The sequence below is a fragment of the Podarcis melisellensis genome (assembly GCF_964234715.1).
Source record: "Podarcis melisellensis genome assembly, chromosome: 3".
NCBI lineage: Eukaryota > Metazoa > Chordata > Lepidosauria > Squamata > Lacertidae > Podarcis > Podarcis melisellensis.
The window spans coordinates 84691032-84716441 of NC_138530.1; the positions used below are offsets into that span (position 1 = coordinate 84691032).

At 46.1% G+C, this 25410-nt stretch overlaps 1 protein-coding gene across 6 annotated transcripts in view; it reads left to right on the forward strand.

The window, feature by feature from the left end:
* Nucleotides 1-25410, forward strand: part of B3GAT2 (beta-1,3-glucuronyltransferase 2) — a 211392-nt gene that overhangs the window by 173095 nt on the left and 12887 nt on the right. Inside the window, exon 1 of one of the 6 annotated variants that reach the window (XM_081904928.1) lies at nucleotides 13798-15508. The exons of 4 other annotated variants lie outside the window; for them this stretch is intronic. In XM_081904928.1, coding sequence (XP_081761054.1) covers nucleotides 14858-15508 — 651 coding nt within the window. In that variant the 5' untranslated portion in view covers nucleotides 13798-14857. Of the gene's footprint in view, nucleotides 1-13797; nucleotides 15509-15766; nucleotides 15786-25410 lie in introns of those variants that run through there. One more of the 6 variants, XM_081904933.1, reaches the window with a different exon arrangement.

Below are 25410 nucleotides of genomic sequence, written 5' to 3' on the forward strand. Positions count from 1 at the left end.
GAACTGTGGCATATAAATACAGTGAATATATAAATAAATATAGAGGGAATTGCTGGTTCATTTTTGGAGCATCAGACTAATGCAGCTACTTTCCTGGAAAGCAAGTGAAAGTATTTCCTTTCTGACTTTAGTGTGACACACAGAGGGGGGGGAGGAAGGAGGGGGGGAAGAAGAGGAAGAAAAAGAAAAAGATGCCGACTATAGATTTGTTCTCAGACAGCTGGGACAGAGTGTTTTCCCCAATCAGGAAAAACGTTAACAACAACAACAACCACTGCAATTTATTTTGTGTCAGAAAAAAGGATGTTTCTTCCAATTTTGGAACTGCGTAGAAGCAGGGGGTGGGGGGAGACTTCAAAAAGCCAGGAAGATTAAGCAGGAAACAAAACAATTATTTAAGTTTTCTAGGTGATACACCAAAAGGTTCAGTCCAATTTATGAACAAGTTTGTGGAATGGAATCTCTGAAGAATCCTCCAGATAGTTCACCCAAAAGAGAAGCTGCCAGGAAGTGAAATGGTGTCTCCTTGCTAGGGAAGCAGCATTTGAACAGGGTCTCCTTGTGGCAGCAACATCAATGGATCACCGCCCTGCCGGTCAGGAAATGCCCCTTTACCAGGGCACAAGGTGAACTCAGGTATGACTGAGATGCAAACACAGTTCCATGTCCATGATAGAATACCACTGAAAATGGAGTAGTCAGGTTAATAATAAGCTCAAGTTGTTAATTAGGGGGAAAAACACTTTCCATTGTTGCAGGAAGGCATGAAGTGTTGAAGGCAAATTAGAGTGCCAGCCACTTGGGGTGGGGGAGCTCATTAAAACAAAAGGATACAATTTCCTTTTTGTTCTGGAGAGGAGAATGTGGGCTGCATCTGATAACAGAGGTAGGGAGGAGGCTGAATCTCAGCAGAAAAACACAACCCTTTGTATTCTTCAAGAGGGCTGCTGAGTATTGGAGAAGCAGCAAACAAACCTCTGCAAAGGTTTATTATAAATACATTAATTGGCTTATACGCCTCTCAGGTTAGCATCATGCAATCACAGCTTATTGCAGAACAACACTCCCTTGAGGTATTTTTAATAGTTTGCTTAATGCGTCTCTCTATTCTAGATCCTACACTGGGGTTTCCCTTACCCTTCTTATTGCAAGGTTAGGCATGTACCTTGGGGAATGCACGGGCCACCACAAAATTCCTAGGGATCAACATGTTTGAAAGGTTCTCTGTAAACATCTATCACAGAATTCTGGCAGTGATTGGCCTATTACAGAGCCAGGGTGAGTGCAGTGGATAGCAGAGACAACTCCTCAATGAATTTCGCTGTAGTGAACTTGGGTCAGTCACAACCCACCAGACAGACCCGACTTCACTGAGTTCTGTTGATGATGAATGGGGGGGGGGGACTCACTGGGAAAGCAGAGATGCACAAATGAACTAAACAAATAAGTATGTTTAGTGTAAGAGCCACAATTCGGTTGAACTACACTTGGCGAGTGTCAGCACAGACAGACAAGCCCTGGGGGGGCGGGGGGCGGGGAACCAATGGTGATGCAAAAATCAGGCGCTATGAATTGGTCAATCTTTTTCCATGTCCATTCTACAGTGTAGCTCAAATGTCGGGAATATTTGGCTCTACAGATGTTGCAGGTCTATTTTTTTTATTTATTTAACTTTATTTACCCCCCCCCCCCCCGCCGCCGCCCTACATCTGAGGATCACAGGGCAATTAGCAATATAAAAACACAAAAATGCATTGTAACAAACAAAAACAATACTGCCCCCTCCTGCCACAAACACAGTTTAAACAGCCATGGATTTTTTAAATTGGCTGAAGGCCTGGGAGAAGAGGAATGGTTTTGCCGGGTGACTGAAGATATTTAATGAAGATGTCAGGCGAGCCTCCCTGGGGAGAGCATTCCACAAATGGGGAGCCACCAAAGAAAAGGCCCAGTCTCGTGTTGCCACCCTCTGGACCTTTCGTGGAGAAGGCACACAAAGAAGGGCCTCAGATGATGATTGCAAGGTCCTGGTTGGTTCGCTTCCCATCACCCCAAGCAAGCATGGCCAATAACCAGGGGTGATGGGAGTTGTAGTTCAAGATAGCAACATTAGGAGAGCCAAAGATTCCTCACACTGGGCCTAGCTGCAGGACTGCCTCAGGATTCCATCCTCTGGATGGTACTATCCTTCCCTCCACCCTACCCCTAGGTAGAAACGCCAGCACTTTAACTGGATGGCCAGGGCCTAAGTACCTTAGATTTTACACTCATGGGTCATATTTGAATGTTACATGTCTGTGTGTACATCTGGGACACTGGTGGTGGGGCTGAGTTATTGACCCAATCTAGGAGATGTATTATTATTACTCATGGGTCATATTTGAATGTTACATGTCTGTGGTGGTGGGGCTGAGTTATTGGTGGGGCTGAGTTATTGACCCAATCTAGGAGATGATCCAGCCTTGTAAACGTAGTTTAATATCACTTTGAAGATAAGCCCAGAGGAGGAATCTTAAATCCACAAATATGCTTCTTATCGCACTGTATCTTCTTGTGTAAAGAATGAGATAGACACAGAGGGAAGTTAGTGATGGCTTGGGAAGGGCTTGCTTATTCCCCCCCCCCCCCAAAAAAACAATGGCCTCTATAGGAGCAAGGTGGCAAACTCTAAAGATAATCCAAGAGGATATTGAAAACTGGATGCTGCAGGAGAGGTGCCTTTCAACTCTACTCTGTATGCCATTAGAACAGAAACTTGCCCCACTGGGAGTTAAGCTTGAAGGGAAATTGGAAAACATTTGGGGGGGGGAAGGCCCCTGAATCAGTACAATGAAAGAATCAGTACCTTAAAAAGCCCAGCTTGATAGCTCAAAGGCTCAAAGGGGAATTTGAATGAAGGGCAATCTAGTCCTTTGCTAAGAAAGAGAAACCCCTGAAAACAGTAAAAAGGAGTTTTAATAGATATTCCTAGGACTAATGGAAAATGCTGAGAGGGATTCTCCTGGAGTTTTGGAGACAAATCTTGAGATCAAATCTGAATCTTCCCTTGAAACTGCTAGAGCACTTCACCATCCCACTGGGGCAGCTGCAATGAGCGAAAAGTCTCACTTTATGGCTTCCAAAGCTGTGAAATTTAAATTACTTAACTATAAATTGCTTCAGAAATACTGCCTGATGGCTTATCTTGCAGCCCAAGGAAGTGGAGATATAGGGAAGAAGAAGGAAGTGATGGATTTATGCACAGACCTGTTGTTACCTGCAAATGCTGTATCCTTTCAGGCACTCAAAGACAGAAAATTGGGCATTAGATTACTGCTTATTAGAGGACTGCTTCCTGAGATATTCATTTCAGTCAAGTGCCCTATTTTACAAAGAACAGTTCTCTATTTGAAGGGCTTTGTGCTCCAGATCAGGTTTAAGGGACCATAAGAAAGGATAGAAAGAGGCGGCTTGAATTTACCTATCAACAGCATCTGGTTAGCAGACTGAACAGATCATCTGGGCACAGTCTTCCCGGATGTATTGTATTTCTATTTAAATTAACTGTTACTATTCCTAAATTTGTATCTAAACATATCAATTTGCACACTTTCCTTTTATGCAAATCAGTGTTCTTTTTATTTAACATCTAATACAACCACTGGAAAAGATCATCCTTGGATTTAGAGTGTGTTGCTGTATATCTGCTGATAGCACAGCTCTATTTATTTACCATTTTCATCTAGCACAGTAATAGGAACACCTGTCCTGTATGCCTATTTAAACCTGCCAGGCTACTGAATTTCACCTGTGAGGCCATTTTCGACACACCAGACATACCCGCCAATCACCTGATCTGAGCACTATGTGTGGCTGCTTGCTTTTTTATGGTAAAAGAGAGCAGAAGAGGTTTATGATCTTAGCACTGTGGTCCCACAGCACTAAGATCAGTGATAAGCCTTGGCTTCCTAGCTGCTACCTTTTAAAGGGCAGGCAGAAGCTTATCTCTAGACTTATCACAGTGAGGCTGCAGGAGATAAGTTTGTGCCTTCTCCTAGAGGTTTGAACTTGAAATCACTTGATATCATATGATTGTTGTTGTTTAGTCGTGTCCGACTCTTCATGACCCCATGGACCAGAGCACGCCAGGCACTCCTGTCTTCCACTGCCTCCCGCAGTTTGGTCAAACTCATGCTGGTAGCTTCGAGAACACTATCCAACCATCTCATCCTCTGTCGTCCCCTTCTCCTTATGCCCTCCATCTTTCCCAACATCAGGGTCTTTTCCAGGGAGTCTTTTCTTCTCGTGAGGTGGCCAAAGTATTGGAGCCTCAGCTTCATGATCTGTCCTTCCAGTGAGCACTCAAGGCTGATTTCCTTAAGAATGGATAGGTTTGATCTTCTTGCAGTCCGTGGGACTCTCAAGAGTCTCCTCCAACACCATAATTCAAAAGCATCAATTCTTTGGCAATCGGCCTTCTTTATGGTCCAGCTCTCACTTCCATACATCACTACTGGGAAAACCATAGCTTTAACTATACGGACCTTTGTTGGCAAGGTGATGGCTCTGTTTTTTAAGATGCTGTCTAGGTTTGTCATTGCTTTTCTCCCAAGAAGCAGGCTCCTTTTAATTTCATGACTGCTGTCACTATCTGCAGTGATCATGGAGCCCAAGAAAGTAAAATCTCTCACTGCCTCCATTTCTTCCCCTTCTATTTGCCAGGAGGTGATGGGACTAGTGGCCATGATACCAGGTGATTATTAGATGTGTGCCCTACCCACATATAGCCATTAGGAAGCCATAAAATAGATAAATGATTACAAATCCAATGGTGCTCAATCACTCCATTATAACTCCATCTCTCCTCACTGGATGTTCTCTTTATGTAACAGCAGTTATACATCAATTGGGAGAGGCTACAGCTGACTAATAAATAAGGGCTTGTAGGCAGGTTCAATACCTGGCGCCTCCATTTAAATGACCAGGCAGTAAGTGACAGTGTCCCTGCCTGATGAGACCCTAGAAAACCGTTTCCACAGTAGGCATCATTCAGTTCGGTCAGCAATGGGGAACCTGCTGCCCTCCAGGTAATCTTGGACTCCAACTCCCATCAGCCTCAGCCATGATATTCCATGGTCAGGCATGGCAGCAGCATTAGTCCAGCAATATTTGGAGTCCCGTGGGTTCCTGATCCCTAGGCTAGATCATTAAGGAGCCTGATCTGATGCTAGGCAGTTTTCTATCTTCAAAATAACATGCATGAGTTATTTGGAAGAGTGGGATCTGCTTTCTTTTTCTTCTTAGGTGCACTGAAAGTTCAGCCACTGGGATTCTGAAAAAGCTTTTTAAATTGTGCACCACATTTTCAAAGCATTGTTCACTGTCTGAATAGAGGCTGGAGTCTTAACGTTCATTTCCTATCAGCATGGAACAATCCACAACATCCGTCATCCTCAGAAGTGACCAGAGCAAACCTGAATCAAATTGGGAGGTACAGGAGACGCCACAGGCATGCGTTTAGTGAAATATTTCCATCTGTACTCCTGTGCAATATATCTTATATATTGTCTGGTGCTGTATAAATAAAGCACCACCAACAAACACCTAATCAGAGATTAATACAGACCTGCCATAACACAGCATGTTAAATTAGACCATTTGAGAATAGTGTAGCATTTCATTCATACTTAGGGGGGAAAGTTATGACAAGCAGCTAAAACTATGTTAAATTGCCTGAGCTGAAGAATTACACAACAGTGCATTGCTTATGAAAAGTTGTGACAGGTGTAACTGCTTCCCTTCCTTTCTCCCAAATGCAGCACAGTGTGTCCTATTCCAGTGTCATGACTGATCAAATATATGGAGTGCATTGAATTTATTTATACAGCAGAGTCCACAACCCTGGGACTTTAAAATGCCAGCCATCATGCTCCGAAAGGGCAGGAACTTCTTTTAGAAGAGCTTTCTGCTGCTATTCATTGGAATTTCCATTTAGAGGGCAGTAACTCCAGTTGGGGGGGGGGACCCATGTGCAAGTTAATCTATCCAAATGGCTTCACAAGGGTGGACAAAGACAATTTTTTAAAAATTGAGATGACCTAACAAAGGGTGATGAGGATAAAAAGATATATGGCCCTGAGGTTTGGGGGGCAGGGGGATGAGACCAGAACAAAACACTCAATAACAAACCAGGGGCATGATTCAGCATGTGTTTTCAAGTCCCATGAATTTAAAAGGAGAGGTTTAAATATGTGTTTAATCAAAATCAATGGGAGCTAAAGGTGTATGACTCTTTACATATGGCCGAATTGTGCTCCCAGTTATTACATTAAAGCTGCAATCCTGTACCTACTTGCGTGGGAATAAGCCTCAATGGACAAGCCCATGGAGAGCATAATCATGCCTTGAGGTTACCAACACATAGGTAACTATGGGCAGGCTAACACTTTAGAAGAAATTGCCTTACTTGCTCTCAGCCTCTGGGATATCTTTTGCCGCCAGGGGACACTAGTTGAGGATTCCCACGTCTTGCTTTTGGGTTTCCCAGAGGCATTTGGGATGCTGAAAGCTAGGCTAAATGAGCTTTCGGTCTGTTCCAGCAGGGCTCTTCTTGTGCCCTTATCTTCCCATAAAGTTAGTGGCCAACGAAGAACATTTAACCCTTTTTTCCAGGAAATATTCATCACCTTGCAACTTTATCTTATCCCCTCCCCCATAAAATATTTCTCTTCAGTACAGATGATTGAATTTTGTGATGGGATTTTGCCACCGCTTAACCTTGTTCGGGGCGCTCCAGCCTTGAGAGCATCGATCATGAATGCTAAGTTGCCTAGATGTTACACTCTCTTTCAGGACAATGGCAAAGTTACACAGGAGTCAGGAGGAGAGATGATACGATGCCAGGGAAGATTATTTGCTTGGGGCCCACGTGGTGAATGTTAAGAAGTGTGCGAACCAGTTGGCTCACTGTGGGGATTGCCGGCAGAAAGTGAGAAAGCAAAACAGCACCAAAGAATACTAAGTGCCTCCGTGTTAAACTGGCACGTCTGCTGTAGTTTTCATTTTTGCGGATTTACAAGGCGAAGATCATAAGCGCATTTCACATAGCTCAATGGTTTCACTGAAGGAAGAGTCTGCGTTAGGTAATAAAAGACGGCTAGATGTTAAAGGGGGGGAAAGCAAGCAGTATGAAGTAAGGAAGCTTTTGTTTCACTCCTGCTTTTCTGAGCAGCAGCAGTACATTCACGGCAGCCTCTATGAGGTCAGTCTCCTTCAAAGAGGAGGGCACTGCCTTGTTATGTATACTTAGCATGCTGCCTTGCAGCTTGTGTGAGAGGACGGGGCAAGAGGGCCTTGGTCCTGAGGTCACAGAGGTGGAGGAGCTGACCCAAGAGTTCAGCAGCAATGAGCAGGAGCAGCAGCCGTAACTGGACATTTTTGTGCCCAGTAGTAAGGAAGTGGGGCGAAACATGTGTCTAGAATATAAATTCTAGGTACTCTTTGGAGCTGCAACACCAATTTGGCATTTTAGTGGCAGGGTTCCAAGAATCAAGTTCATGAGAGGGCAGAGAGACTTGGGGTGGGGGTGGGGAAGCAGGGGAGATGAATTAAGATGGCCAGCAAGTGGAAAATGTGGACTATTCCATAGAACCTGCAAAAATACATAGGCTGTTTGCACACACCTGGTGCTTGTCTTGCCCTACTGCTGGGGATTTCCTGTGAGCCCTCTTTTATATTCCCAGAGCTGCTGATTCACACACCGATCGAGTGTTTTCAGCGCGAATTAAACTTTTTCAGACAACATGAATTAGACCAGGGCCAGCCCTATCATGAGGCCGAATGAGGAGGTTGCCTCAGGAGGCAGATGCTGAGAGGTGGGAAGTGAACCTGCCAGTGGCGTAGTGTGGGGGTGCAGGGGGGGCCGGCCGCACCGGGCGCAACATCTGGGGGGTTAGGGTTAGGGGGCGCAAATCTGCTGGTTAGGGGACGCAAATCCACCAAATTACTTGCCTTGCCCCGGGTGCCGACAACCCACGCTACGCCACTGGGACCTGCACCCCCTAAGCTAGCCTGCCACACTCAGGTGTAAAGGAAGATACTGTACCTTCACCAATGCAGAAGTAGGATTCAACTGTCTGTTTGGTCAGCTTTTGGACCTGCAATGAGAGATGTGTCACCCTACGTTTCACATCAGGGAGCAAAATGTATTGAGCCAGCCCTGGACATGTTATCTCACTCTTGTGACTAGTTCAGTATGCCAAGAATAGAGGGCAGACTGTATTTGAAAGTCTGTGGACTGGCATGCAGACAAAAGAAAATATTTCTTCACAAAGTGCATTGTTAAACTATGGAACTCTAGGATACACTGGACCTGTGGGAGCAGACATTAAATGGTTGTGTGAATCAGCATTGCCTTCTTTAAACTGTGTTGTGCACCAGTTCCCCCTCCCCACTTACAACCTTTTAATGTGAAGGGCTGCTGATGGTAAGAACCAACAGGCAAATTTGAAGCTAATATTTGTTGCTTGATATATTCAATCACAGCCACCTGAAACAGACACTAGATTTTCTTCGCTGTTCTATCCACCAGTAAAAATGATGGCACGTTTATATGTTTCTCCAGCTGCTTCTGTTTCCTGAAAGACTGAAATAGTTTTCTCACATCGACAATCAATTTTAATAGCTTCTCCCCAGTGCTGTTATCTATGACTGCAATTTCAGACACACATACTATCAGGCCAAGGATTGGCGAGAAAGTAGGAATCCTAATACTCAGAAACTTGAGGAAAGGCAAAGTGTTACCAATCCATATCACTGTCTCCTCACCAAGGGGAGAAGGCACCCCATGGTGAAAACTCACAGGACGACAGTTCTTGCAGCTGGGTTTTAACATGTGCCTGTTTGCTGGCAAAGTGTAGCGGGGATGCCCAGATACATTGCAGTTCTGCTGTCTGAAGCAGCATTTATATACTCTTAGAATTGTAGAGTTGTGTCGCTTTTGTTTCACATAACAAGCCAAGCTTACTTTATTCCTTTTGTGTGGGAACTTCTTGTGGGCATAGGGTAAGGATAAACACATATTCATAAATATTCCGAATAGCACATTATAACTCTTGTAAAAGATCCCAAACCTCTTTGTAGTGTGCTTGCACACTCAGCCTCCGAAGTCTCAAAGCACTTCAAGCCAGTTGTTAACACTTTCCCCAAGTCTAAATTTAGAAGTGAGAATAAGGTGGCGGCTGTTACCTGTGAGACACTAAAAAGATATGTAAGCTTTATCATTGACACGTAGTCCACCTGTGAGGTAAACAGGAGTGTTTCATAGCTTTCAAAGCATTGCCTGGAAGACAATTACCCCGTGTGAATAAGAAGTGCACTTCACTGTTAACAGTGCACGCAGGAGAATGGCAAAATGGAACCTTGTTAGGAATATATACACAAGAATAATAGTAAAATGGTACATGAGCCCATTGTATAAACCTCAATAGCATATTGATAAAGAGATTCCATTGTAAGTCATCTGGGCAGTTTAACCAATAAAATTTATCTGCAGCAATTGTGGGGGACAGGAAACAAGTAGAGGTGTCAATATGTTGTCACTGTTACTAATTGAGGGGGGAACTGGTTTTTATACCAGGTGTGGGGGACCTGTGGTCCTCCAGATGTTGCTGGATGACAGCTCCCATCACCCTTGACCCTTGGCTGATGGGAGTTGGAAGTCCAGCAACACCTGGTAGGTCATAGGTTTCCCATGTGTTCCATACCATCAAATGTATCTTCCTACTAAATAACTTTCCAGAGGTCCACAGCTACCTAAGCTTTTAGCCTCTTGATTTCTGTCCTTGGAACTGTTTTGCTTGGGCTGAAGCTTCCAGATTTCAGAAGGGTTTGAGTGACTTTTTTATTTGGACAGCTATATGAGGCTCTTCTGCCCCCAAAGCAGCCTCTCAAATGGCCTCTGAAAGCAGCATGCAGTAGATGCTAAAAATATCGTATATTAACGTGTGCACATTTGCACCCCAAAATGTTGCAGGTTTTTTGTTTTACTGATCCTGCTGCTTGGCTTTAACAGCTGCCTGAAACATAGAGTGAAGCAGGTAACGCTTTCCTGGTCACAATAGGAAATCCTTCACCTGCTTTCTTTCTGGATGTCAAGCTGCTGTGCTAAACCACAGAAAAGAGGCCACTTTAAAAGTTTGCCATCCTAAATACCTCACACTCCATCACATTCATTATATCTTAGCATCTTTAGTTTCCCCCTATTTATGTCTTTTGAAGGTTATCATCATTGAATTCATCTCCATGACCCTTGCCTTTGCAAGTGGGTGAGGGGCTTTGAGCTTTTGCTGATTGCATATTTAATTCATATGCTGAATTACCCATGCAAGTCTTATTTTTTTTACATAATCATTGTACAGTAAATGTGGCGGGGACGACTGTGAGCTGCTCAACCATTATTTGAGAGATGCTATTTTGGTTATTGGCCTTTAGATAAACTGCATCAGCACAAAATGGGCCACTGTAATTTCATGTCTGAGATGCTCTGATTTGGATGTAGTGAACTATTTATATTTGCTGCATCCCTACTGTGTTATTTCATTAATCACATAACAAGCCTTCCATTTCTCTACAGAACACACTAACTCTAATTATCTCTCTACTGCACAGATGTTTCCTCATTTAGATGTTTGCTGCATAGCCATTTGTCACTCTGGTTTCCACATATATTTCAGTTTGCATTATATCACTCTAATGCCTTTTCTGCATCTGAGCCCTCAGGGGTTAATATGTCCCCTCTGGGTAGCAAGTAGACATATGTGGCCCAGATAGGTGCCTCTATAAAATGGATGGCTTTGTCCATATGGGGACTGTTTGGAAAAGATCTATTGCCTTTGGTTGCAATTCTGCACAGACGTGTGCTGATTGTATCTCAGTGACTCAAATGGGATCTAAGCTGCCTAAATGGACGCAGGATCTCAAGCTTTGCAAGAGTGATTACCCTGAAAAGGGCAGCATGAAGTAAACGTTGCTTGCTTTACGAAGATCAAAACATGCTATTAATTAGAATAATGCTTGCTCTAGTTAATGGTATATATATGCAATGCCCTGCCCCTGTAACAATAAAAACAAGGATTTAAAGGGATGATCCAGCATTTTGATCCAGCAATAGGAATGATAAAATGTTGAACTAACCAGTTGTGCTTAACTTGTGTGGTTTTACTTTTTAAGATTATATATTTCCATTTTGCAATTAAAGGATCCCCTTTGTCCTCTTCCAAAATGCAAATTAACATATTCCAATAAGACGAGTCCTATATGTAGCCCAAGCCTATGCATGTCTACTCAAAAGCAAGTGCCATTTGAGTTCCATGGTGCTGTCTCTCAAGCAAGCATGCATAAGATTGAATCCTAAGCATGCTTACTAGGGCGTTAGCACCGCTGAACACAATTAAAGATTTACTTTTTTAGTATGGACCTGTCAGGTTGTGATCCTAAGCCCGTCATAAGAAATGTAACCATCACTGAACTCAGGGAGCATTCTTAGTATCACATTGCATATTGGTTAAGTTTTAACCTCAGGTGGCAAAATGGGATGGGCTGCCCCTGTGTCAAATACCCAACATTTGGACTTTGGTTGTGCTCTAACTAGGCAGTCACCTTCTGTTGATAGGACCTTGATCGCCTTTGTTCCTTATGAAGAGAGACCCGGACATAGAGCAGGATTAGGCAGTCAGAGTTTATTGAATGTTTGGTCTTCCTTGGCACCTTTCATCCAGCAGGTACAGGGTTGTGTGTCCAAGACACATGCTTTTTGTATGTTGCTCAAAGGCAAAGTCTATCATTGCAAAAACCCTGCAGCCAAAATAGTGTGTCTGCCTTTCCAAAACATATCATACCAAGTTCCAAAGCACTTTCCATTTCTCGTTATCCCTTACTCAATCAAAAAATAAACATGAGTTCTGCAGAATCACATGCCAGGAGCAAAAGCAGAGCCCTACCCTTGCATTCTTTTCCAAGAAAGAGCAGCAAGAGGAGCTGTAGGACCACCAACAGCAGTGATGTAGCGCAGTGTTTCCCAACCTTGGGCCTCCAGATGTTTTTGGCCTACAACTCCCATCATCCCTAGCTAGCAAGACCAGTGGTCAGGGATGATGGGAATTGTAGTTCAAAAACAGCTGGAGGCCCAAGGTTGGGAAACACTGATGTAGCGAGATAGGTTCAGCAGAAGCTCTTTAGCCACAGCAGCACCCAGCCTTTGGTAACATGCTGTGACATTACCTGCAAGGCGCTTGAAGATACAATTGATAGCATCTATCCTGACTTAAGAACCCACATTTAGAGCAGTACCTATAGCAGGAGGTGTCCAGACAATAGGGTCGTATTTGATCAATGGGCATCAGTTTTGAGGGCCTGGTGATTTTGACAAAGGTGCTTGGACAGGTTTCGCTGACCTGTTGTGTGCTGGGGCCTTGCTTGTCTTGGCCTATTCCATCACATACACAATGTGTTGCAGTTTACAATTCTATGAATCTATTAAGATCTAGTTGAGATTCCTGCATTTCAGGGGGTTGGTCTAGATGACCCTCAGGGTTCCTTCCAACACTACAATTCTGTGGTTCAGTAATCAAACCAAAAGGTTACCAGACCATAAGATATTACCACTCAGTGGTCTCATGTTAACTAGTGGTGGTAAAACTGAACCCTACAAAGTCCTACCCTGTAGATCCTACTACAGTGGTACCTCAGGTTAAGTACTTAATTCATTCCGGAGGTCTGTACTTAACCTGAAACTGTTCTTAACCTGAAGCACCACTTTAGCTAACGGGGCCTCCCGCTGCTGCCATGCCACCGGAGCATGATTTCTGTTCTCATCCTGAAGCAAAGTTCTTAACCTGAAGCACTATTTCTGGGTTAGCAGAGTCTGTAACCTGAAGTGTATGTAACCTGAAGCGTATGTAACCTGAGGTACCACTGTACATTGTTTGGTGCTCCCTGAACACCACTTTCTGGAGTCAATTGTGCAAATAAGACTGAGAACTATTGCAAAGCATTGCTTCCCAGAACCAGCTGAGGCAGCCGCTCCAGAAGGATACTATGCTCAACTGTATAAAAAGATGCTCAGGGTGAGGGATCTAGGAGAATCAACAGGATCACACCCTTCCCCCTCCCCTCCCAACGAAGGTCATCCTACAAAGTGGAAAAGGCAATCCCGGTGCCAAACTCAGGCTGAAATGGATACAGAAAATCTTCCAAGTGTCTAGTTCTGGTCCCAAAAGGACCACCCTGCCTGACTATAAAAACCACGACGATATATAAATACCCCCCACCAGTTTCAAGACAGCGAAAACGCGTTGCCTTAGGGCCCGCCTTGTGTCTCCCCTCCAGTTGCGGAACAGTAAGAGTTGACACAAGGCTTCTTTAGACTCCGGTGGCGTTGATGAAAGAGTATGGAGCATATGCTTTCGGCTCTGAGCTTTCCATCTTCACACGACCACCACCCTTTAAAAATAAAAACCAGGGTGGCCCTCAGAGAGATTCCAAGGGGAAGAAGTACCAGCAGGAATATCCTCTACTTCTCTCCCCTCACCCGCTTTGGTGGTGCTGCTGCCGCCAAAGGCTCAGCGCCTGACTTCTTCCAATACAATACCCAGCCGCCGCACAGCAACTTCTCCCTTCGGCTGTGTTTGGCTAGCGGGCTGGCTGCAAACAGCAACCTTTTCCCATCTTCTCCTTCGCGGTGCTGTGACTAAATCTCCACTCCAGCCCCGATTCCGCCCCCGCCCCCTCTCCCTCCCCCCCCCGGCGCAACCCACCCCCTTTCCAGGTCTCTGGAGTTTTCAGCACGTGAACCTATTCGCTGCCTTATGTTTGACAGAGAGATAAAGAGAGACCCTGCAGTGCAAAGCGAGAACAAGGGCAGCAATCCTTGCAGCTACTCGGAAAGAGGGAGGGAGGCTCCCCGGCTCCCACCCCACCCCCCTGCGCCGCATCAGCCCTGAGGGGATCCCTCCCCCTCTTCTCCGACACGCGAGCACCACCGTAAGCGCCCAGTGAAGCCGCCTGCCGCCGAGGAGACTCGCTCCTGGCTGGATCCTTCTCTCCGCCACCGCCCCCACCAGTCATCCCGCCGCGCACCCACCGACTGCCCGTCCGCCAGGACAGCCGAGTGTTTCCAGAAGCCGCCCGGCTCGGGAAGAAGGAAAGTGGAAGAGTTCGGGACTCTCCCGCGTCCGCGCACCCCTTTCTTTCCTTCCCCAACACCACCAGCCCCTCCGTCGTCCCGCTGCTGCTTCGGAGGCGGACGGGAGGCAAGCGATGTTGAAAGGGAAGAAAGGAGGGAAGCAGCGGCAGAAAGACCGGGAGCTTTGGCATAAATAAACAAGAAGAGTAATAGAAGGATCGCCGGCTGCGTGGAGGGGGGGCGACCCCATCACGCCCTGCAGCGCTTCTCCGGAGACAGAAGAAGGAGCGCAGGAAAAAGAACGGAGAGTTTGACGCAGGTCGGTGGTCCCCGCTCCGGGGGCGCCTCTCGCACAGCATCCCGCCGCCGGTCTCCGCCTTTCCCCGCGGGAGGTCGGTCAGTGGCCTCTTCTCCTCCTCTCCGCGCAGGAGCCAGGCGGGAAGAAGCGGGGCCTCGCCGCCTCCGAAGCAGCCGGGCGGCCGTCCTGCGATCTCCCCCAAGGTGTCGGCGCCAAGGCGGGCGGTCCCGTCGGCTCCTCCGCTCCAGGTGCGCAGCGCCGAGCTCCCGTGTGCCAGGAAGCCCGGCGTCCCTCCGTGCGCCCTGCCGCCCGCTCCATGGCGAGGGAAGCGCAGGCTGAATCTCTCCGCAGGAGGAGGAGGAGGCGCCGGCAAGAGCAGCCTCGGCGGCGGCTCCGCGATGCCCCGCTGCCGCTGCCACTGCTGTGAGGGCTGCAGCGGCGGCGGCGGCGGCGGGGGCTCCCCGGGCGGCGAGGCGGAGGGCGGCCGCGGCCGGGGCCCCAGCATGAAGTCGCTGCTGCTGAGCCGCTTCTTGGTGCTGCTGCCCTGGATGCTGCTGGTGATCGTCATGCTGGACACGGGCGGCAGCCACCGGGCGCCCCGTCCGCCGCCCGCCTCCTCGCGGCAGCCCCTGTCCCAGCCGCAGCATCCGGGGGCGCCGCGGCGCCGGGAGGCCGAGCTGCCCGTCATCTACACCATCACGCCGACCTACAGCCGCCCGGTGCAGAAAGCCGAGCTGACGCGCCTGGCCAACACGTTCCGCCAGGTGGCGCGCCTGCACTGGGTCCTGGTGGAAGACTCCGCCGTGGGCACCGAGCTGGTCAGCCGCTTCGTGGCGGGGCTCCTGCGCAGCGGGGGCCCGCCCTGCACCCACCTGCACGCCCTCACGCCCAGGAGGTTCAAGCGGCCCGGGCAACCCCGAGCCACCGAGCAGCGCAACGCCGGCCTGGCTTGGGTCCGCCAGAGGCACCAGCGCCTGCCTGCCCCGCAGCCGGGCGTCGTGTTCTTCGCCGACGACGACAACACCTACAGTCTGGAGCTCTTCCAGGAGGTAGTGGGCGCGCGGGAGTCCGGCCAGCCCAGCGGGGAGGGAGGGAGGGAAGGAGGGAGGGAGACGCGCGGAGACGCCGGGCCTCCTTGCGCGCGCGCGCTTGGGCGCCGAGTTTGCCAGCAAAAGTGGCGCGCGACAGAGCCGCGGGCTGGCTCTCTCTCTCTCTCTTTTTAAGTGCTTCTTGAACAAAGCAGACCTACTTCAGTTCTGCGTCCCATGGAGTTGGGGGGCTCGAACCCTTTTACTAGTGTATACAGGGACAGGGTTGTAGCCTCAGGTAGGCCCCTTTCTACGCGCGCGCGTTTTGCTTTCAAGTCAGCTCCGCTTTGTCCGGCGAGGCGCAACTTTGCCAGTCAGCGTGCCTCGCCATAAAGGCTCTTCTTGAGCGTCTCTCCCCCCTCCGACAGCCCCCCTCCAGTCTGCAGCGTCGCCGGCGGCCCAGTGTTGCCCTTGGACTTGGGGTTATTCCCATGGACTTGGGGCTATTCCTACCAGGTTCAGCTAATCACGCCTCGCTGACCAGGCGGCAGGCCAAGCCCTGCAGGTTGCGGGCACCATAGCTCCTCCTCCGACTCACCTCCTTCCCCCTTTGGTTTTCCCTTCAGCTTCCACGCCTGCCTTGCTTAAGAAAAGCAGCCCGGCCTGGATGAAGAGCCTCTTGTGGCTCCTGCTGCCCCTTCACATAACTTGGTTGGAGGGCTTTCTCCACCCTCGACTTCTTTCCAGGCTTGCAGTATCCTGGGTTCCATCAAGTTTTGCTGTAGGTTCGCCACAGTGTGTGAACCAAATGTTTTCCTATTTTTAAGCAGGATCTCATTTGAACCAGAACTTAAAACCATTGTTTGTAGTGCCAGCACTGGGGCCTGTGGATTTTTTAGGTCTGGACTTCCCCCTTCAAACTTTTTTTATTGCTAATCATTATTTGTGTACACCACCCAGAGAATGTTTTGATTACTAAGAGGCATAGAAATGGAGTTGATAAATTAATGTATTTGATAAATTAATGTATTTGAGCAGGTGCAGAGTAACTCTCTCAGGTAATGGTGACTAACCTCTCAGTTACTTAGGACTGGGAGGAAGAGTTTCCAGATAAAAGGTCTGACTTCCAGTTATGTTTTTATTTTCTGGCTAGCTGTATGCCTTCATTAAGACCAAAAGCTATGTGTAAAACCTTCCCTAGATTTTATCCAAAAATACCTACCCAGTGACAAGACCTGTTATTCTGTCCACTCACAACTCCAGCAAACTTTTGCAGGTCAAAGGTAATTCCTGCAAAGTACCTCCTGCAACCTTGGCAGTAACACCACGATTTGGGTGTTTTCAACACAAACTATCTTGCCTTAGAGCCCCAAAGTAGCTTCCAGAAAGTCCTCACAATAAAATCATATTAACAACTCTTATTGCAGTGCAGTCCTGTGCATGCCTACTCCATAGAGTCCTGGGAAGATTACTCCCTGCAAAGAGCAGCCTTAATAAGGGTCTAAGAGAGCTCTTTGATTCCTAAGCTGATTCTTTTCCTGCCTTGCTGAGGAACTTTCGTCACACACCACAATCCCTTGCCAATTCCCTTGCTGCAAATTCCTCCGGAATAATCTATCCATTCTCTCATAATTGTTCAGTCTTTAGAGTCTCCTTGTTTCTTTCTTTCAAAAGTGAAAAGCCCATTTATATAGTGACTAAACGCACTGTAACATGTCACTGGTCTATGAGTAATTCCTGCACTTCATTCTGAGGTCTTGGTTGAAGGCAAGCTTTCCTCTCTCTCTCTCTCTCTTTTTAAGTGGTGGCTGCTGGCAAGTGTTTGCAAAAGGGCTGGGAGATAACAGGGGCAGGTTTTTAAGGGGGAGACATCATGGGGAGTGCAAGTAGGATAGTGATGAATAAGAGTGTAATTTTGGCAAGGGAAAAGGGAGGGGGCTAAGTATGCAGAGGGGATATAAATTACCATAACTCTCTCAGAATTGGAAGCCTTGCCAGCTGCTGTGTGTGTATTACAAGGCACTCAATAAAAGCTCAATAGAATATAACCCCCCACACCTAAGAATGCCCAGGGCAGCTCCACAGAACTCAATGCCATTGACGTCCCCCACCCCCGCTGTAGCCCTTTCCTGACCCAAGATGGGGGCCAAACATTCTTGTGTGTTGCAATGTACTGGTGATTCCTCTCTCTTTGCAAGTAGGCTAGGTGCATTAGGAATCAATAGATTAAAGCCAAGGCACTGCGGAAAGATGCAGAGCACATCGAGTCCCTGAAGAGAGAACCGTTTCAGAAAGGCTGCTCAACCCTGCTGACGTGTGTTTAGATTTCAAAATGTGTTTGGGTCTCTTTCAATATACTGCTGGCAGGTGTTCCGCCTGTTCCCCACCAGCACTTCCCATTCAGTAGAAGAGCTGTGCTTCCTTTCCTTATGTGGCGGTCTTTAGTTGCATTGAAATCCTTTATTGAAAGTGTCTAAAAAGGAGATTATTATTTTTTTAGTTCTGTTGCTTTGGTTTATTTCCCACTAAATTGTGGGGGACCTCGCATAGCTCTTTAATGCTGAGAAAGTTCGGGCTTTCGTCTTCTTGGCGTGTAATTATTTCAACTGTGCTTTCCCTTTGAACTGAAAGCTCGTGGAGCTTTTTTTACTTTGGGGGGCGGTGTTGTCTGAAATCCTGTCCCGTTGCCCGAAGCGGTGCTGAGGCAAAAAAAAGGCTGTTGAGAGACAGACCTCCGTTCTCTTTAAAGCCTAAATGGCTCTTGTAAATGAAAGCACTAATTACGCAGGAGAGGGAGGAATTAACTGTAGCAAGAACCGGCACAGAGTCACAATGTTCCAGTTGAGGTCGCTGCTGTGTAGCCCTCTGGTGAAGAGATGCACCCACACTGCATTCAGTATTTTACTTGTTAGTCATCTCCCTCTACCTCCCCCAATTTAGCTGGCTTTTATTAAAATCAAGGTACTAATGAGATCCTCTCCAGCAAAGCTGGTTGTCAGTTAAATTGCAAGGCTAAATGCGAGAAGATAAAATAAGGCAATTGATGTTGAGATGCTTCTCTTCTGACAAGATGGCTAAATTCTTTTATGTGTGTGGGCACACACAAACACACATACATCTTCAGTGCAACAAGGGAGAGGTTTGCTCTGAACAAGCTCCTATTCATTTTAAAATGCATGCACTGAGGAGCTTGGCAACTATTCATCTCTCCTCTATCACTGATAGATAATCCCTTTCTGAGAAGGGAATGAATTTGTCATATTGTTAGGTGTAGGAAAACAGATAATCTTTTCTTATGTTGTTCTTATATCTTTTAATTTACAAAAAAAAAATCTGTAGATTTCTTTGAGAAGGCGAAGCACATTTTGCATCCCTGGTAGAAGGAAGTTGAGAGATAGCCTTTTGTTTTCACATCAGCCATTGATCAGAATTTGTATTGGCTACAGAAAATGATTTCCTTTTCAGTGTTCCATTCACTCCTTTCTCTCTTTCTGCCAGATCTTGATCAGTTTACAAAAGCTGTACAGTACTGGTTTTCCCTTTGGTGTGAAAAGTCCAAGCTTGTGATATGTAGGAGAAATTCAGACATACTTTCTTTCATGGAACTGGATTAATGGCAGATGAGAGGAAATTGATGCCTAATGTGTCCTACGCCCCTCCCTCCGGCCGCCTCCCATTAGCAATTCTGGCTGCTGATTCTCTGAGCCAAAAGGGGCTCTGATTTAAGAACCATTTCAAAAGTGGAGGTTTTGCAGTTATAACACCAGTAGGAGATGTCTAAAAGAAATTTTTACACCTCAGTCCTGCCCTTTCTTTGTAGCCGTGCATGAAAAACGCTACAGTTGTCAAACTGAATAAGATTAACTTCTTGCCAAGCAAACCTACTTTGCATGCTAAATTTTGCGTAGAACTAACTAGAGTTTGAGTATTGCGCGTTGCAAGTTTGTTTTTCCCCAGGTAGAGTCTTATCACATGCTTTGAGTCCAGTGTATTTACAGCATTGCAGCCCACATTTTCATAAGTTTATTGCAGAGCTACAAGTGTTGTGCACTGGAATCTCGTGCAATTCGATACCTTTGCACAGTCCATTTGCACAATGCGTTCCTTAACATGTACAGTTTTGTATATTTTAGTGTATTCTATAATTTCTTCCATGTGTCCCAAGTCCTGATTTTCAAAATTTTGTCTACAGTCATGAGTGCTGGAAACTTTGTGTGTGGTTGATAACAGCAATATTCAGAAAGCCAAGTTCTCTTCAGGGCAGGGTTCAGGCTGCATGCTGGACACCAAGCAATGGGTGAAGACAGACATAAATAAATTTGGAAGCCACCCTTTGTTTTCTATCCATTTTGATTTCAATATTAATTTAAAGACTTGAATAAAGAAGACAAAGTGGCAAACAAATGCTGTTGTTAAAATGCTGGACACCTGATGCTGGTGGTGGAGGTGGGAGCCAATAATAAAGGGGCCAAGCTTATTGAAGTGTGTGGGCAGGCTGTACGTATCTTAGTTAAGAATCAAAGCTGGCCGGGAGCAGAGTTTGCTTCCATCACTGAATATCTCACACCTGCTGTTCACTTTAAGATATATCTCCTTCCACATGAACCAACAGCCCTAAATTTTACGTGAGATATGCCCAATATCTTTAATAATCTACCTGAGTTAAAATGGGCAATGGAGATCCATTCCAACTGACACGCAACAGTGTTGTTTGTCAGAATACATTCCTGAATGTAAACAGATTATGATCCTGGTCAGATCGTCACATTATTCCTGAAGCAACCTGCAAGCTGTTAAATGGAAGTAGGAAGCTCAAGCCTGAGAAAAATTGGGCTCATGAAAAGAGGGGCCTGTCCCCTTGATTTCTTCCCACCAGAACGACTGTGGCTAAAGTGCCTGCTGTTAAAAAGAGCTAAAATCAAATCTGCTATTGGGGGGAAGGAAATGCAAATACAGGTGAGGGGTGGAAGGTACTACAAATTTGGTCAGGCCATGCAGGGAGGCAGGAGGTGTTAAAACTCTTACGCCACAGTTTTCCTGATCTGAATCCTCACCCCGTGAAGCAACTGCTAGTAATGATGATCATCTGTACTTCTGTACTACAATATTGTATACGTTTAGCATTTACCTTTGTGGTAGAGGTGTTATGAAATGGAATTCTATGGGCTAGTGGTATGATTATACTTTTAAAAAAAAGTTATGAGACCAGTTTGTAGGATTTATCAGCTTGTGCTTTTCAAATGTGCTCATGCCTTATATAGTTGATAGAAATATATTGTGTAGGTTAAAGAGAAAGTGGTTATTAGAGCTGTTCCAAAGATGGTTATACCTGATCCCTCCAAAATTAATACTGTTGCTTGTCACATTCTCCCTCCTCTCCACCCCCTGTAGGTTGCTATACTAATAATCAGTTTCTGGACCACTGTTGAATGGTTGCCATGGCAATGGTTAGTGCCAGTTTGAGTTTTCTGCCTCTGCCTTTCCATCTGTAAATAATCTTGCATAAGTTGAATTTGCCTTTTTGAGAAGAGGATTGGCAAATTGTTTAAACTACGCAATTATACTATAATGTTTTAATTTTTTAAAAAAGAAGAAAAGAACCAATTGGTGGAAATAAATACTGGCAACCTGTTATTTCTAATTCAAAACCACAGGTGTCCATTGATGGGGATTATATTTAGGTTTATTACTTCAGATGTTGAACAAAGTGTCATGGTACCCACCCATTTTGTAGTAAATGGTGGTTTTCCAGTTAGAATCTTTTACGTGACAGTAAGGGGAAAACTTAGATATTAAGTGCTGTTGCTCCTCACTTTAGCACAACTTTAAAAGCAAGCAAACTGGGAGGCTTCAGTGCTGAGTGGAGGACTGGTATGAGGGGGTGGGGCTGCTTGACCCTTTCATGTCAAGACATCCCTACTCAAAATCCCCCCCAGCTGCTTTTTACTCTCATGAGGGAAAACATTTGGACCACGAAAATGCAGTTTGCAACTACAGAACCCCCAGGAAGCCTGTAAAAACCCCTTGGTTTCTACAGGATAAATCTTTTCTCATACAGGGCAGTGATTGTTAAAGGTAGGTTAGAAAGCAATGTTCCAGCAATGTTCCAGCAGAATACATGCAACAATTCATAGCTTTTGGAATTGATGGGTAATATTTATTAAGTTATTCTCAGTTTTTATTTTCTAAATTGAGCACTAAAGTGTAATTTATGTACATTTCTTAAGCTATACAGATAAGAACTAGCCATTTTTCTTCTTCCCATGTATGGACCATTGAACTGCTGATGCTTTTGTAAAGGCTAGCAATGCCCATTTCATTATTCCCGCTTCCTTCAGCCTTTAAGCATCAGTTAACTTTCTTAAGAAAATGTTAATTTTCAGAACAAACTAGTGGAAGAATCAAAGGCTGCCCTCTTTATTTGATCATCATTACTGAGGTTTCTGTACGGAGCTATTATAACCTCTCCTTCGTTTTTACTGTAGGCTGTTTTATTACTTCGTGCAACAAGAGGTCATTCATGCTATTGGATTTTCTTCACCCTTTGCTTGGAGTGGGAGATAGCTATATTGAGGCTGTCGACAACTCCTTTTGACTGCCAATTGTATAATTCCTAATGGAAAACTTGTAACAGTGAAGGCAATGCCTTTTTAATTCCATCTCTATGTAGAATGTCACATAAAAGTAATTCTACACAACCTAAAATACTGGAGTCTCAAATAACTTAGGTGTGAAGGGGCCTGATCTGGTTAGCTGTTACAGGAACCTGCAGGTGTGTTCTATTGTCCCATGGGCGCAGCTCTCTGCTAACAGGAAGATGGCTAATAGTATTGTCAACACCAAGGGTACCTAACCTGTTGCCCTCCAGCCTGGCCAGGAATGATGGGAGTTGTAGTCCAGGAACATCTGGCGGGCCACAGGTTTCCTACCCATGGTCTACACCGAGAAGCAGCGAATCTCTGGTTTTGGATTGGCTCTTCCCAGCCCTACTTGAAGATGCCTGAGTTTGAGCTTAGGATCTCTTGTGCACCAATAATATGCTCTACAACTGAGCTATGCCCCTTCTTCACAGGCAGGGATGGTGAACCTGTGGCCCTCCCGATGTTTTTGCACACCATGCTCCATTGTCGCAGACCATTGGCCATGCCAAGTGGGACTAATGGGAGTTGGACTCCATCTACATTAGTGGGGCACAGCTGCCCTGTGCTGTCGAAAGGAAACTCCCCGAGCTTGGAGCAGTGGTACAAGAGAGGATGGGGGCAGGATTCAGTCCATATTTTTGTTTGCTTCAGACATAGGAAGATTTGGCTTGCCTGGTGGATCATTTGATGACTTGTAGTATATCATTAATAGGTTGTTTCATTAAACTCCCAAGCAGTTTGATAGCAAAAGCAAATGACTTTCCCTTTCTTCTTTCAAAACAGGCTATTAGAACCTCTGGTGATCTTGTGCAACTCAGGTGTAGATTGGCACATATATATGAAGGTTATCCCTGAAAAGAGTTCATGGGCTTCAGTGGATGGCAAGCTCTGCCACCACTGGGTGTCTGACTTTGCCCTTTCTCTGCTGCTATTTTGTGACATTGTTGATCATTGATCACATTGGAACACGGAAAAGAAAATGTGTGGGGTTGAGTGCCTCCCCTTCCCCTGCTTGAATGCTCCCCACTGGATAGCTGATTAAGATCAAGAGGCCCTTCTGCTCTCCAGCCCAGTAACTCTGCTGGAAACTGGAGCAGCCTAGCAGAAGGCACGAAGCCTTCTGCTGCACTTGTGCTTTTCTGAATCAGTGCCAGAGTGTATAATATCAGCTCCCACAGGGCTGGAGTGACAAGGCCTTGCAAGCAATCTGCAGATGGGAGTGTGAACAGCACAGCAGATTACCGAGCACTATTCCGGAGCTTTTTAGTGAAATCTGGAGGGAAATGTTTTGCAAAGGCTCAGGATTTCCTGTAGACTTTTGTGTCCTCCGAAGTCGTTTATATTTTTTTGTGTATCACTGTGTGTGGACTGCTACAATATTGGGAAGCTAATGGCAAGTGGAAAAAGTAGGCTTTATAAAGCATATGCTCACGCAAAGATATCAGGTGGATTTGTATGCATGCTTGCGCTACATAAACCTTGCATGGCAGAGAGGGAAAGATACTCTGCCCCTCTTATCTCGACCCCTGCATGTGTACCTTTGATCATGTGGGTACCATTGCCTCCTCAGTTGCTTGCCTGGCAGCTTGGCTATATCTAAAGACCTCTACCTGCATGGCTTAATGTTTATGTACCATGAAATAACAGACTTCCCAAAGCATCCCTGTTTCGTGGTGTGTAAATAGGGCATCATCCTAATGAGCCACGTTGGTGGAAGATTTTACATGTACCCAGACAAGCTTGGGAAGAGTAGTTTACTAGGTATCCTGGACCTGAGTTGTTTACAACAAAACCCTGAACTTGCCTCGGTAGCTACCTTGCAGGGTTGTTGTGAGGATAAATTGTGGAGTGGGAGAACCTCATCTGCCACATTGAGCACCTTGGAGGATAGGTGGGATCTAAATGTTAAAAAACCAAATAAACAATAGGCCAATATTTCAGTGCTTGTGTAATATGTGCAAAACTGAGTGTCTTGTCAAACACCCCAGCAGCTGCAGTCTGCACTAGCTGCAGCCAGGTATAAGACTCATCCTGCACAGAGCACATTACACTAGTTCAGTGTTTCCCAACCTTGGGTCTCCAGCTGTTTTTGGACTACAACTCCCATCATCCCTTGCTAGCAAGACCAATGGTCAGGGATGATGGGAATTGTAGTCCTACAGCAGCTGGAGACCCAAGGTTGGGAAACACTGCACTAGTTAACTGCTGTCATGGGCCAGGAATCAGCTTCACCTGCTGAACAGCAGCCTGAAGAGGGAGAAGGTGGAGTGAGCCCACCTGCAGCTGATCAGCTTTCAGGTACACAGAGGAGAAGGCACTAATGAGAACCAGCTGGCTTCAGCCTTCTTAAGCAGAGCTTCCAGCAGCAGTCAAATGCTGGTAATGCTTGTAGTTTCTGGCTTTACCTTGCTGCTTCCTGCTCATTTTGACCCTTAACCCCATGATCATTGGATTCCCTGACCCCTGGACCATCTGACCATGCGGATTACTGTTTGCCTGACCCTAGGACTGGACCTGACTTCAGTTGCTGGCTCTGCCTCTAGGCAAGTACACCTCAGAGACTCTTCTGCTTGACTGGCCTCCCCACCCCACTGAGCTCTGCATATTGTTGCTCAGTAACAAGACTAAGACAACTGTGTGATTATTGGTGTGTGGATGCCTGTGGCAAGGCCAGGAATGGCCATAGAATTATTGTAGTTTGCTCTCCAACCGAAGTTGGTAAGAGTTGCTCTGAGTCAATGAAGTCATCTGGGCCACTCCTGGCAGCAATGGATCAAAAAGTAGCCCCAAAATTTGCACTTGCTGACTCTGAGGGTATGCATCCCATCCAGAGTTGGTACACAACCCATTCTTGCAATGGGGAACCATTCATCCACGGGATCTCAATCTTGTGAGGATTCACTCAGTTTATTTGTCCTCATCCATCCCATGACTTCACCTAAGCAGCACAGCCGCTCCTGATTCAGATGGCATTGCAGATGAAGCTGTACAACTCAATGCAGAGGGAGGCCTGCATTGAATTCAGGTCTAATGATGTCGGTCTTTATTTAATGACAATGTGGTGAAAAGAAAATGGCAACATATAATGTTATGCACCTTTGTTGCTTCTAACACTGCCATTGTGGTAGGGATTCAGCAGAAGGACCAGTGAAGGTGCATTGTCCACTGATCTGCTAAGCGAAGGCATGCTGCCAAGGATGGATAGCTTTTTGGTTCAAGGTTTTGTGTCACCCTGTGTGCGCATGCATACACGCAACACTTCAGAAGTGAGGAACTGTGGTC